Consider the following 14,048-nt stretch of genomic DNA (forward strand, 5'->3'; position numbering starts at 1 on the left):
ATCTCTATGTGTGTGTATGTATGTATATGTTTATGTGGGTATAACATAAGTTCATATAATTTAACAGAAAATAAACGTAAACAAATTCCAAATAGTTCGTTATGATTAATATCCATATTTCATCACAATGATGATCGTTTGCTAAATAAAAATACATTAGCTTATGAGGCGGCGGGCTGCGCTTGCTTCTCGCTAATAAGAATCTCATGCACTTTAATATCCTGCGGCGTGGAGGTATCTATGAGCTCGAGGCTAAGCGCACGTCGTCCATCCTTGAGCATATCGATGCGACGCACAGCGCCAATAAACTTTTGGCCCAGCGTCAGCTTGCGGAAGCGTATACAGTTTTCCTGTGTCCAGTCCACATCAGCTAGCTGGATGCCTGTAAGATGCAGTAAAAATGACTAAATGTATGCGACTGAAGGACGAGTGTTTAACATACCATATAACTGTGCCGGAAGCGAAATCATGGGTAATTCCCGAAACTCGTTTGGCAACTGCAGCAGCTGATCACAACGTACCACACCATCGTCGCCCACATCTACGTAGCGTATTTGTATCATCTCATCGTAAATCTTGCGTATATTTACGCTGCAATCAAAGGGAGTTATGGATTATGCTTATTGTTGTTAGTTGTACTGCTTACCGATGATAGACGCCATCGCTGTCTGGTGCCGCAAAAGCCTGGCCAATGGCCAGCTGACCGGACTCTACGCTCTTGGCGGCACTACTTTTGCAATGCGCCTGCAGTTGCTTCATCAGATTTTGGAACTGGTTATACCACTTATAGGGCTGTACCTGTTAAATAAATAAAGTGCTTAGATATGCTCATGTTTTCGTCGTGTACTTGATACTTACTGCAAAATGTCCAGGATTAACAGAGAGCGCCACACGTACTTCAAAGTATGCGCCTATGGCAGGTATGGCCTCGTATTCTTTGAGTTGCGGCAGTAAAGCAGCGTTGGGTTTGCGCGGCGTCACTGGCGGCGAAGCTAGGCTAGGCTGATCGCTGGCGCTGCTGTGACTGGAGACGGTTGAACTAAAGCTGCTGCGGCGTATAAGCTGTCCGCTGGAACTGAAGTGCAGGCCGCCATCGTCGAAAGGCACCAGACGTGTCGAACTAATTGACAGCAGCGAATCAGTTAAGGATTTAGGGAAATATGGGAGTGGATGTGTGTAAAAAGCTCATAAGAAAAAACTGGCTTCTGGCTTACTTTAGCTATACATAAAATGAATGTATGTATTTATATTTATCGATGGTTTTTGTTTATAATATTATATACATTGGATGAATAATGAACACTTAGAAGTTAAAGATGATGCGAGTACGTACAAGCGACAAACAACAGTTAGCTTACGGGATGTTGTGAGTTGAAGGAGTCGGTTGTTAATGTTGAGATAATTTTTTGTAGCGATAGTTTCACGTCAGTTCCAGTTTATTGAAAGCACTAATTAGAAACTATCATTAAACCACAGTAGATCAAAGAGTAGTGTGTGTTTGATTGTTTTTACATGTTGAGTGTGTGTGTGAGTCTGAGTGTGTGTGCGCGTTGTGTGATGTGTGTGTGTGTGTGTGAGAGTATGTAAGTATATGTGTATGAGTGAGTTGTGAATATCAGAAAATGCAAATGACTTACCTTTGCACTTCATGCTCCATGCGTATGGCACTGTTCAGACATAAGTACAGGCTATCCTGACCGCGAACATGGATTGTGACCATGGGTAATTTATCGTTGGCGCCCTCCATGACCTTGAGCTGGAAAAATAATCGCATTCAATCAATTCAATCTTTCAATAGATGGAAACGTATACATTATGGATTCAAAATATGTTCACCCATTGTCTAAAATCATAATTGAGCTTCTAGTTTGCGACACCAAATGATTTTCAATGCATAACTATCCATAGAAACGGAATGTGAAGTCAAAAGCAGAAGAATTTTTGGGATATTTCCAATTACTATAATTTTTACATTTGAAAAAGATCAACATAAGTTGTTTCGAAATTCCATTTTATGAACGGGATCGTTTATGAACAATTGAATGAATAAGGTTAACTGCTCAACAATAAATTAACTGGTCACTAGGTCACTTTGATCACATGTTCAATACTTCGAGTATACCTTCTAATTGAATTTAACATTAAGTAAACAATAAAAGAACTCACCAGAACAGGTGTCTGCGGCTTGAGCAGACTACGCAAACGTTCCAACATTTGCGTATCGATGGGCGGTACATCGTGTAGTCGGACGCGCAAAGCTTGTGCTGGATACGAGGCTAGGGCCAGATTATTGGCCTCCAGGCGATAAATGTTGGAAATGTGCGTCTTGCGCATGCGTCCATCATCCACATAGTAGACATCGAAGACTTCCTCGTCGGCGCTTTTCGGTTTGGCTGCCAACATGCCGCGATACCAATGCTTGACGCCATCGCTAGACTCATCACAGATGCAGACTAGCTGATCGTGCAACAGATCCGTAAACTGCACACGTTGCTGCTCGCTGCTATCGCTCATAATGCGCGCAATGCTGCGTTGCACGAACTTGAGATCCTCGTTGGGCAGCTGCACCATCAGATCGCCCATGTCATTGACGTGCGAGACAATAACATGATTGGACTTTTGATCCAGCTTAAGCATGGGAGCCGGTGTATTGCGATTGATTTGATTTGCCACCAAATCATTGAGGTGTATGTCCTCCGACGTGGAAGTGTCATAGAAGGTGCCTATGATGCAGGCGCGTCTGTGCAGCGACTGTGTGCCTGCCTGTCCAGGTGACAGCAGCACGCCCTGGCTACAACCGCCTGCTTGCTGGAACAACGCAGCGCTTGTAATAATGCGCGTGACAACGCTGTGCCCGGCCAGCTCCTTGGCCAGCACAGGCAGCGCATGCGGATGCTCCTCAAACTTGTCCAAAGCGTACATGCTCAGGCAGACCGCTTGCGGTGGCAGCTTTAAGAATTTGGTAGGGCACATGTAAATGTTGTCGAAGCTAAAATTGACTTCATCGCCAAAGTCGACAAAGTGACAGCTGCACTGACGCTGCTCCGCATCCAGCGACATGATGCGCACGCGATTCCAATTGTCGCTCACCTCTACCACATAGATTTGTGTCTCCACGGGCGCTTGTTGCACGGCCTTGCGCTGCTGCGGCTGCGACATGTACTCATTCAGCTCCTCAGTCAACTGCTCAAACTGCGAGCTCTGGTCAATGAGACGTGCCCAGACATGCATGGTGCTATCGCAGTGCGTGATGTACATGCTCCAGTCCTGTTGACCATCCGACCAGGGCAGCTGCAGCTCTGGCATACGCGCGTTTTTATCATAAGACAGCTGCTGCTGCAGCGGTTTTGCCTGTGGCTGTAGCTGCTGCACTCCATCCGTATTGGCAAACACTATAACCATGTTGTTGCTGCTCTCTAGACGCATTTTGTCAGAGCTACTGATTAGCGACTCCCAGTTGCCAGGCACTTGTAGCTTTACTGTAGCTTCATACCATTGCGGCAACTTGTGGCTAACAATGCCATGCGGATGCTTGACAAGCTCCTGGTAGAGACGCAGCAGAAACTGTTCACCTTGCACCGCCATAACTTGCGGTTTGCGTGCCTCCATTGACTTGAGACGCTCTATAGCCAACTCCGAGGTGCGTTGGCGTGCGCTCGCCTCATCCGCATGATCCTCCGGATAGCTGGTATAAATTCTAGACCCAATATGCACCTTGCAATGCACACGCTTACTCTTGTGGGCATTGTAGTACTCATAATTTGGCGGCGCAAAGCTGTGAGCCACACAATATTGCTGCAACAAGGAGATGGCATCGTAAGCTGGATTAAATTCAAAGCCGCTGGCTTGCTTGGGCAGCTGGACACTCTGCGTAGAGAAAAAAGTGTCAATAACTAAAGCTTATGAATATCAAAAGTTAACTAACCTGCTGCAGCAGCGGCTGTTGTACGCTCTTGTCCTTCTTCGGAGACTGTTGCTTTTTGGCTACATTTTGACTATTCTCTGGTGATTCTGGTGGCGTAATAGGCAGCGTAGGTGTTGGGGGTGTTGTTGGTGTCGTTGGGCACTGCTGCTGCTGTTGTTGTTGTTTAAGTCTATAGTTTACAGAGCCAGCGCTGCGCGTGGGCTGATGCTGTATGCGTGTATGCAGCGGACGTTTATAGGGAGCAGCGGCAGCAGCAGCCTCAGCCGAGATTTTGTCATTTGGACGCTGGGGCGCACTATTGCCCAGTATGGGGCGTAAGTTCTGCTTGCGCGTAGTAGCATCGCTGCTAGCAGCGGCAGTAGCCGTAGCCGTGTTGCCGTTCATATTTCTGCTGTTGTTGTTTCTATCAGTCAATATCTTTTGCTGCTGCTGCTGCTTGCTGAGCTCCCTTACAATTCCTTTAAAATCAATTTCGAGTTCTTGTTCTTGCTCACGCTGCTCAGACTTTCTTTGCTCTTGCAAAAGCTTCTCTTTTTCCTTTCTTTGCTCTAACGCAAGCTGCTCAGCCTTTCTTTGCTCTTGTTCACGCTTCTCTTTTTCCTTTCTTTTCTCTTGCGCAAACTGCTCAGCCTTTATTTGAAAAAGCTTCTCTGTTTCCTTTATTTGCTCTAGCGCACGCTGCTCAGCCTTTCTTTGCTCTTGTTCGCGCTGCTCTTTTTCCTTTCTTTGCTCTTGCTCACGCTGCTCTATCGCCTTTTTTTGCTCTTGCACAAGCTGCTCTTCTTGATTGCTTAGCTGTTGCTTACGCTGCTTTAGCGCTAATATCTGATTCTGTAATGCTGTGCGAACTTCCTGCAGATTCTTAATTTCACCCTGCTCTTTGCGTTGCTGCTCTTGTGCCTTGACCTTGAGCTCCAGTTCTTTTTGCAGCTTTTGTATGACTTGGTCAGTCTTATGTTGCTCCAGTTGATGCTGTACCTGCAGCTGATGAAATCTCCTATTAACTTTTTCGTCTTGCGCTTTAATTAGATACTGGAATTCACGAGCGCTGTTTCCGTTGCGCTGCTGCACCTCTTGCTCGCAACGCAATTTGCGAAACTCCACGCAAAGCTCTTGGCGCAAACGCAACAGCTCCTGTCTCCAGATAGTTTCCTCAGTGTGTCTTTGGTGTTGTGCGTAGCTATAGTTGTTGTTGTTGGTGTAGCTGCTGGCAGGTGCACGCGTGTAGTGATTGTAAGTTACGGGCGGACGCACGTTATGGCGCACAGGTGCTGCCTGAGGACGTGTAAATTTGCCCTTGGATTTGCTTGGCTTTTGCTTTTGTACCATAGACGCAATGTGCGCTGAATTGGGATTGTAATTGGCCCTGATTATGTACTGCAAAAAAAAATTAGAATTATATAAATAAAATTATTAATTGCACTTTCATTATGATTCACGAGTTTGTTATTTGTTGAAACAATTGGCTGAGCAACTACGCACACATATGGGCAAGCGCGTTAAGACGTGATAACGCTTTAAAATTAAAGGGAATGCGGCACAGAATGCAAATGCAATTGCAAAAATGTGAGAAATAGTGAAAGCGTGCGATACAAAACTATTTTATTACACAATGACAACAATAAGGTTTATAACTTTTAAATATATTATGCTTAGCTTTGGGTTTTTATAATTGAAAGTTAAATTAAATAAAGCGGGCGAAAGGTCAATTAAAATAGCCTCAATAATAGCAAAAAAAATGTATGTACATTATTTAGTTTGAAAGCCATTGCTTAATATTTTACTTTGAGGAAATACAGCGTGTATATATAGAAGCTAAAACAAAATATGTTATATTTACATTGGCATGTGTGTATACATATAGAACTGCACTCATGCATTATTGATTTGACTATGCATCCCCCCATAGACAAGTTGGCAATGGGAAACGCTGCTGTAGGCTCGCTTGAGTGCCAAACAGGCCAGCCAGCCAGCTGAGCGTGGGAGAAGCTAAGCGCAACGCAATTGGAAACAGGCGGATGCATATAAGAAGTGAGAGACAGACAGACAGCCAGTCCACTGATAAGTGGGCGACAACAAGGTGCTGCAGTGAATGAACGCATGACGATTGAAATCGAAACAATGCCAGTATTTAAAAATAAATTATAGCATCAACAACAAATGGAAAATGCATAAAACTGTTTGTTCATTAAGCTCGCAGCATTCAGTTCACTTTCACCATGCATGCAAGCAAAGCAAAGAGTACAAATAAACGAAAAAATAATAAAAAAGTAAAGCAAAAAAGTTTAAGAGCGCGGCTATGTGTTGTCACTTTCTGTTATAATCAAAAGCGCAGCATTTCGAATTCACCAACAAAATTCTTGCCAAGCAAAATGTAAAAGAAATCTTTAATTTCATAGCATGAACACGTTATGTTGAGCGGTAAACTGTGTGAGAGAGCGCACAGAGAGATAGAGAGAGAGAAATAGACCAACGAAAATATTTTTTAATTCGTTGGCACACAGACAGATACAGTTTGTAGTTTTTGCATGTGCTTGTTGTTATTGTTTTCTTTTTTAATATTTTTTTTTTTTTTGGTGCCAATGTGTGTGTTGCATTTTTAAAAGCGCTTAATCAGCACAATAGCAAACACATACACACACACATGCAAACCACGCACTTGGAGAAACAGCGCTAAATAGAAAAAAGCATTTAGTTTATAGACTAAGCGTATAAATAAATAAAAGAAACATTGTTTACACTTTTGCTGAGCGACAACAGAAGCGCGATGTTGACACGTTGCCTCTTTGTGTGGCAAGCCAAGCCCCATACAATACACGTTTACACACGCACACACCTACACACACACACACGCACATACGGAAGCGCGGCGAACAGCAGCAGTGGAGCAGCTCTGGTCGTGTTGAGGCACCGACACGTACTGAGAGCTCCACAGCCGCAATGCGCTCGTCAAAAGCCCCAAAAGCTGCAAGCTTCAAATTAGAGCGTCAAAAACAGACTGATAGAGAGAAAGAGTGCGAGAGTTAGTTGGGTAAAATTGGAAATGCGCGCGCATTGCTTGCAGCTTATGTACATATGTATGTCGATTTGCTACTATCAACATTTCTCACCCCCGTTCCTCCTTTGCATATTGAAAATGCACCAGTATCCTCGAGCAGTTCATATGAACTTTTATACCCCAGACGAACAAACGGCAAAGATTCACCCTCCACGGCTTTGTAATCGCGCTCAATGTCCGACAAGCTGACCGGCGGCTTAGTTGAAACGATTAACGAGCGCACTACAATGGCGATCTGGTTGAGATATTGTTCCTTTTCGTCCAGATGCATTTTTAGCTGCAAAAGTTTAATAAAAGTGTGAGCGTCATATCTATGTAAAAGTATTGGCAATGCCAAACATGCGATCAGCAAATAGATTAAAAATACTGGCACCACCACCCACAGCTACAACTATGCTAGCAAAGACGAAATTATTCACACACACACAAACGTTCACAAAAACTTAGATAATGCGTTCTGTCAACAGCAAACTACATACATACATACATTTATACATATCTACATAAAGACTGACAAAGCGAAAAACAGCACAGTAAGACGCCGGCGCAGCGTCAGCCTTGCGAAGAGCCTTGTCAAGTGTCCTATAACGTGCGTAAGGAATTTCCTTTTGTGTTCTTGATTAAAATGTACATTTTGCTAGTGTATTTTGTATTTTGTATGCATGAACAAATTTCGCTTCTTTTGCTGACCACCATGTTAATTTACCAAAAGTGCCGTTATTTGAAATAGACAAAATTCTTCTGAAGTGTTTTCTTGTGTTTTTTCTTTCTTTTCATTGCACAGAACATAAAAACAGTAAACATAGCACATATTACTTACCTTAAATAAAAAGGGTCTTTAAAATCTAGTTACACAAATTTTTAATAATTTTCAAACGCGCTTATTTTCACAACTTAGACTTTCCGCTTTTACGTTGACAGTATAATGACACTTGGCTTCTCTTTTGCATAAAACTTTTGCTTCCCAGCACTCATTTTTTATTGTTATCGATATATTGCAAATGCAGCGCAAAACTCAATGAAATTTGAAAGTAAACTGTTTATTTTCTACTTTTCTATTACATGTAGCGTTGTTTTTTGTATGGCTGCCTGATTTCTGGCTGCCACATTCCCTCTAACATCTGCTGCTGTTCCTGCACTACCATTGATAGCTGTCTTAGATCTCTTAGCAGATCTTGCTGCTGCTGGTACATAATATTCTCACGTCGTTGTTGTTCCTGATTCTGGCGATATAAATACTCGAGTTTCTGTTCCATTTCACAACGAAGACGGAACATCGACACTCTCCAAGTTGGTTCTTCGTTGCTTTCTTGACTATGCGAATAATTGTTATCATAGCAAGGAGCTTGAGGTCGCGCAGCTTTGAATTTTGGCTTTCCCGGCTTTTGCTTGAGTACCATAGAAGCAATATGTGCGGTCTTACGATTGTAATGAGCGCTAATTATATACTGTGTTTAAAATAAATGATTAATACGAGTTAATATTCAATAATTTTAAGGACTAACCCCCTTGTGAGTTCTTTTAATAACGAATGCTTTAGTGTCTTCCAGTAGGTCGCGTGTGGTTCTATAGCCCAAGCGCAGATAAGGCAACCCTTCGCCCTCCGTAGCTCTGTAATCCCGTTCGATATCATCTAAACTAACCGGTGGCTTGGTCGAGACGATTAAGGCGCGCACCACCTGGGTGATTTGCTTTAAATAGAACGCTTTTTCTTCTGGTTTCATCACAAAAACTTCAATAATAAAATAAAGCAGATAATTATAAATGCGATCAACTACTAAGCGGCTATGACGCCACCAATACGAGCATAACATACATACATACATACATATACACAACAACTTTGCCCAAAGAGCCGTTATTTTAACAAAATTTACAATTCAACAGCCAAGTGTTATTAATTTGGTGGTATTATGTTTACTTAGGAACTCACCTTAATTGACGGACAATATGCAGTTTTGCATAAAACAAATATCAACATGTATTATTTAAAAACACAAATGTTTCAGCTAAAACTTCCCGCTTTAACGTTGACAGTTGAATGGGAAATAATATGTTCGAGTCTAAATTGTTGAGCACTGTTCAAAGCCAACGCTTTGCCTATCGATTTTTATGACTCAACAAGCCGGCAAATTTAAAAACCAATTATTTGTATTTCACTCATTAAAAATATCAAAAATATAATGTACAAGGATAAAAAATAAAAGTGTGTGTTTCCCAATTCAAGTTAGATATTTTCCAACTTTCTCTTGCTCAATATTTGCTGAAGTTGTGGACTTGCCCAGATTGATGATACGGCTTGCTGATACTCAGCAATTCCTTGTGAGATAGGAGCATATGCTAGTTTTTTCTTCTTCTTGCGGCGTTTTTTCTTTTTTCGATAACTCTTATGACTGCTTTGTGTTGGTTGCACATCTTCATCATTTAAAAATAACTGATTAAAATTAGTATTACACAGCGCTTTTTGATTAGAACTAGTCAAAGCATTTTGTAGCTCAAATTGGTTCTTATGGAGTGCTGAGGGTTGTGCCACTTTATGATGGGCTCGTTTGATTTTGTCCTTAATCAAATGTATTTTGTATTCTTTTGCCAGTTGTATCTGTTCTTTACGCACCTTTTGCTCCAGCTTTTGCTCTTCCTTCAAGGCTAATCTTAATTCCTCTTTACTTTGATTAGCATCCAATGGACGCAGGCCAAAATAAAAGCTCAATTTATGTTTAAGTGCTGATGGGGTACTTTTTGTTGGAGCTCTGGTTGTTTTAGTAGTTGCAGTCGTTGGTGGAGTTGTAGGCTTGTCCAAACGCTCTTTGGCTTGGCTGTCTTCCGTAGTGTTGCTTAAAGGCTTATAGTCTTGAGCCGGATCTGGACCAGGTCCTGGCTCATCCTCAGGCGTCGGCTCTTGCGTTGGATTGTGCCTATGTTTAGAGCAGCTGCCCGTTTCAAATCTATTAATAAGCTCCAGTTCTAACATGTTGAGATTCTTTATAATGCGCAACGAATGTTTTTTCATATTCATCGAACGTTGCATTATCTGTTGCACAGCGGCACTTTCTAATCTTGGTTTATGTTTCTTCTTTTTTCTAAACTTTTTCTTACATATCTTTTTCTTTTGTTGTTCTTTAGCTTGGTCTAACGGGCAGCTAGTTGTTGTGATTGGGCTCCTGGTGGTGGAGCTGCTACATGTGGTTGTGGTGCACACCTTGCGCGTAGTCCTGGCAGTGAATTCATCTAACTTTTGACAGAATTTTAGATTTCTAGGCGGGGTATGCTGTCTCGCACTATTTTCTCTAGAGCCTTCAGTCAAGCGTCGTTGGGTTGGCTTTCGGTGGCGCACGCGTGTCCGCTCCGAGTGCTTTATGTGTTCGAATTGTCGATCTGCTGCAGTGTTACGCAATATGTCCAACTTTTTAGCCAATTTATTAAGACGTTCCCGATGAGTAAGCTCTTGCGCATCGTGCTGCTCGGTTGTCTTGGGTCTTGCTTTGTTATTGCGAGCTTTTGCGAAATTTGTCCCAGGGTTAGACAACATGGGAGAATCCAGCTCTCTGAAGAGTGCATGAATGGATTCCTCTTTCATGGGATACTTGAACCTTCTACGTAATAGGTTTTCATCAATTTTGCCGTCTTTATTGTCGAGTGCTTTGAATAATTTGCTGGGATCCATATCGTACATATCCAAGCGTTCGCCAATGTCGCTCTTGGGGCTCTGACCACAAGGCGGTATCGAGTTTTCATAGTCATCTGCTGTGTGCAGTGTTTGGGCCAAAGAAGCCAGAGCAAGCATTAGAAGAATTTCAGTTATTTGTCTAGGCATCAGCTTTGACATTCTATACAAATGCTAGTGTCTACAGAAGATTCGGTTTGTATTGTCATTTGTTGAGCCAGCCAATTAGCATATTACATTTCTGTTCCAGATAATACTTAAAGAATATTATTAGTTCTTAAATTAGACATTACAAATTATTTTACTTAAATAGCAGACTCCTTGTAGGACTAAATGTTTTTTGTTAGTTTTCCAATTGCTTATCGAAATATTCTTAATAGTAAATTATTTATATATCAAGTTGTAAGAAAGAATTTGTATTGGAATTATCTTTTAAATTTTTTTCTATTTTTGAGATTAAATTGAAAAAAAAACTTTTGGTAATGTGATAAGCAATTGAAAAAAAATGTGTGTAAAAAAAAGTGGTTAACAATTATTTATTTTTGTATTTGCGGTCCCTGGTTTAATATATTAGATTATTTTATATTTAGTCTTTTGTATGCAAACTGTACAAATATTAAAAGTTAAAATTACATTTAGCATTAGCTTAGCCTAACAATTTGGATTAACATTCACTCGCTGCCGCCCACAGCCGTTGTGTTGGCATGGGGCGTGGCCGCATGTAGCGTAGATAAGGCTTCTCTAGAGCTGGCAGGCTGTGCACTCAACTCCTCGGAACGAGGCGGCGTTGTATCTTTACTGCGTTGCACGCTGAAGAAACGCAGCAACGTAGTCTCACTGTTGCGTCGACTGGAGGTGGGCGTTCGGGGATGTAGGCCATTATCCGTGTGTGAAATGCGACGGCGTGGCGTGGCCTGCAAACGTGGACTGCACTCGGACTGTCGTAGGCTTTGCAAACGCGGCGAGGCAAGCATATCGGGTGAAGTAGCCGCAACATCCTCATGCATTTTATCGCTAAGCGTTAAGCTGGAGGCGCGACTAGTGGTTAACAGCTTCTGCTTACGTATTTTGGTCAGCCAGTCGACCTTCTCTTTGGCCTTGCGCTTGGGTGACATAATACCCAAATGTGGCGCCTCACCATCCAGCACATAGTTGGGCAGATTCGAGGTGGGCGAGTAGATTAACGGCGTGACCTGCAACTGCGATTGCAGTAAAGCTTGCGCAGATGTGGTGGGCGGTGAGGTGTAAAGCATATGATTCGCATGCTGCTCGCTAAGCGGTGATGGCGACGGTTTGCCAGCGCTGGTCAGTGACAGCGGTGATACATCCGTTGCACTGTTCTCCTGATTACAACTAGGCGTTGCTGTCGTCACCAGCTGCTCCTCGTTTATTGCAGGCAGCGCAAACAGGCGACGTCCCCTAGACTCTAATGGCTTGATGCGTTTTAGCAGCGGCTGTTCCTCCCCCGACACCTCGCCCAGCATGTCCATAAAGCTGCGTTTGCCACTGCTGGGCTCCAAGCTGCTGGGCGTGCGCTCATTCTGCTCCATCAGTCGCTTTAATGAGCGCGGCGTAGACTCCAGTTCATGCAGCTGTTGTTGCGGTTTTTGTCGCTCAAACTGACGCACATAACTGGCCTGGCCTCGATACTGTTCATTAAATTCCGTCGCGCTAAGCGTATCCGGCGCTGGGCCAATACGCCAAATCTTGTGCCTTGCATCATCGCTGCAGGTCACAATGGGACAATCATGACTAGCGCTCCAGGCTACACAGGTAACCTCGACAGTGTGTCCGGACAAAGCCACCAGTGGCTGCTCCGCATGATCCAAATTCCAAATATAAGCACGCTCATCGCTGCTGCCACTTAGCAAATATTTGCCATCCGGACTGAGACAACTCTTGATATAAAACGTAGAATTTAACAAACCCTTATAGCAGGCCAAAGGCTTGGGCGCATAGGACACCAGGTTATAACAGTAAATAGTATTATCCATGCAGTTGGCATAGAGTTTAGTGCCCGCTGCATTTACAATGACATTGGTAAAGCCTTTGAATGTGGAGTGGCCGGCATAGGGGAGACTTTGTCTGGGCAGCGGTTCCTTCTTGTACGCCGTGTAATTGCGACGCAAGTCCCAAACTTTGATAACACCATCGCCAGCTCCACAGCTAATTAACGTGTCGTTATCCTGAAATGCCAAGCCAGTAATGCTGCTGGATGTATTGCTGCCGGCGTTGGACATTTTGGGTGTGCGGCTGCGCTGCTTGCGTTGTGATTGCGGCGTGCCCGGACCACCTGTATGTCCGCTATAAATACAATTATCAACGCGTGAGGTCAAGTCCATATTAAGATTAGCGCGTATATCCCAGATTAATATGGCACCATCACGTCCACCTGTGGCAAAGACAGCCGGATCTGTGCGCTTAAATGCTGCAGTCTTCACAGATCGCGTGTGACCCACATAGGAGTTTAGCCCACATATGCCCGAGCCTGTAACCTCCCAGAGACGCGCCGTATGATCTCCAGAGGCGGACACAAACCGCATTTGTCCCGGCGCCCATTCCAGATCAAACACGGCATTAAAGTGACATTGTGGTGCGCCAAGCGATTGTTCCTCTGGCTCCTGGTTCCGTTGTGTCGTGTCCTGCAGCGCTATTTTGCCATCCTCATTAGCTATGGCCAAGATGTGTCTATATCCGTCACAGTTGGCAAACTTTGCAGAGAATATAGGCGGCTCTGGATTGAAGTCCGGACTGTAGTTGGCAGGTGCTATGCCGCGCCAGCTGTCCTGGCGTGCCACACATAGACGACGCAGTGCGAAGTCATAGCTGTGGTCATTTGCTGAGCAAGAGAGATAGAGCGCAAGAGAAAAATTATTTCATAATTTGCTTTGTTTACGTTCTAGTTACTCTTGCAATATTTTGCGCAAAGTCAGCAAAATTAACAACTTTGTCTTTACAACTTGCATTTAATGCAATGATGATTAAACTTGTCTAACATTTTTTAGTTGGAATTCATTAATTATTTTGGCGCTCGAATTTTTGCCGCGAAAGGAGGCATTTCGAGCGCCAAAAAATATTTGTTGTCAATTTCCCCGCGCACCAACCCAAGTACTTACCTAGCCCGTGTTCTCTATTGCGCAATTTACTATATATGTTCATTATCAATACTGTCAGGATAGTAAAAGTGGCTTCTAACGCGTTTCTACTACTTTACTTAATTCTTTTTTATTTTGTTTTCTAAATTCAACTATGTAGCATTTATCTGCTATACATGATCACCCTTCAACGATACCGATTTCAATACTCAGTGTGACCAGATTAGTAGCATTATCAAAATATTAAATATCGGCACACAATAGATGCTACATGCGATATATCAATCTTTCACAATCAGTAGAAAT

The 14,048-nt window shown here is 43.1% G+C and overlaps 3 protein-coding genes across 7 annotated transcripts; all 3 read right to left on the reverse strand.

The window, feature by feature from the left end:
• Window positions 1–137: 137 nt before the first annotated feature.
• On the reverse strand, window positions 138–7,260 carry LOC108596480 (tudor domain-containing protein 7B). 5 transcript variants are annotated; one of them, XM_017982251.1, is made up of 8 exons: window positions 7,036–7,260; window positions 3,926–5,302; window positions 2,167–3,867; window positions 1,638–1,756; window positions 859–1,120; window positions 647–798; window positions 443–591; window positions 138–382 (listed from the first exon to the last, which is right to left on the reverse strand). In XM_017982251.1, the coding sequence occupies exons 1-8, from the start codon at window positions 7,252–7,254 to the stop codon at window positions 162–164; spliced, it is 4,200 nt and encodes a 1,399-aa protein (XP_017837740.1). In that variant the 5' UTR covers window positions 7,255–7,260; the 3' UTR covers window positions 138–161. The 5 variants fall into 5 exon arrangements, 4 of the variants coding, with proteins under 4 accessions (XP_017837740.1, XP_017837742.1, XP_017837743.1 ...); XM_017982253.2 differs by lacking the exon at window positions 7,036–7,260 and adding an exon at window positions 6,665–6,854; XM_017982254.2 differs by lacking the exon at window positions 7,036–7,260 and adding an exon at window positions 6,762–6,836.
• A 767-nt stretch (window positions 7,261–8,027) lies between these two features.
• On the reverse strand, window positions 8,028–9,020 carry LOC108597425 (tudor domain-containing protein 5). The gene is made up of 3 exons (XM_017983980.1): window positions 8,917–9,020; window positions 8,489–8,715; window positions 8,028–8,431 (listed from the first exon to the last, which is right to left on the reverse strand). Exons 2-3 carry the CDS (start codon window positions 8,705–8,707, stop codon window positions 8,042–8,044), a joined length of 609 nt encoding a protein of 202 aa, XP_017839469.1. The 5' UTR covers window positions 8,708–8,715; window positions 8,917–9,020; the 3' UTR covers window positions 8,028–8,041.
• Window positions 9,021–11,206: 2,186 nt separating this feature from the next.
• On the reverse strand, window positions 11,207–13,928 carry LOC108597424 (protein lethal(2)denticleless). Its single transcript, XM_017983979.1, has 2 exons — window positions 13,764–13,928; window positions 11,207–13,486 (listed from the first exon to the last, which is right to left on the reverse strand). The coding sequence occupies exons 1-2, from the start codon at window positions 13,804–13,806 to the stop codon at window positions 11,319–11,321; spliced, it is 2,211 nt and encodes a 736-aa protein (XP_017839468.1). The 5' UTR covers window positions 13,807–13,928; the 3' UTR covers window positions 11,207–11,318.
• Window positions 13,929–14,048: the final 120 nt, after the last annotated feature.

Source organism: Drosophila busckii, chromosome 2R, assembly GCF_011750605.1.
Source record: "Drosophila busckii strain San Diego stock center, stock number 13000-0081.31 chromosome 2R, ASM1175060v1, whole genome shotgun sequence".
Classification (NCBI taxonomy): Eukaryota; Metazoa; Arthropoda; class Insecta; order Diptera; family Drosophilidae; genus Drosophila; species Drosophila busckii.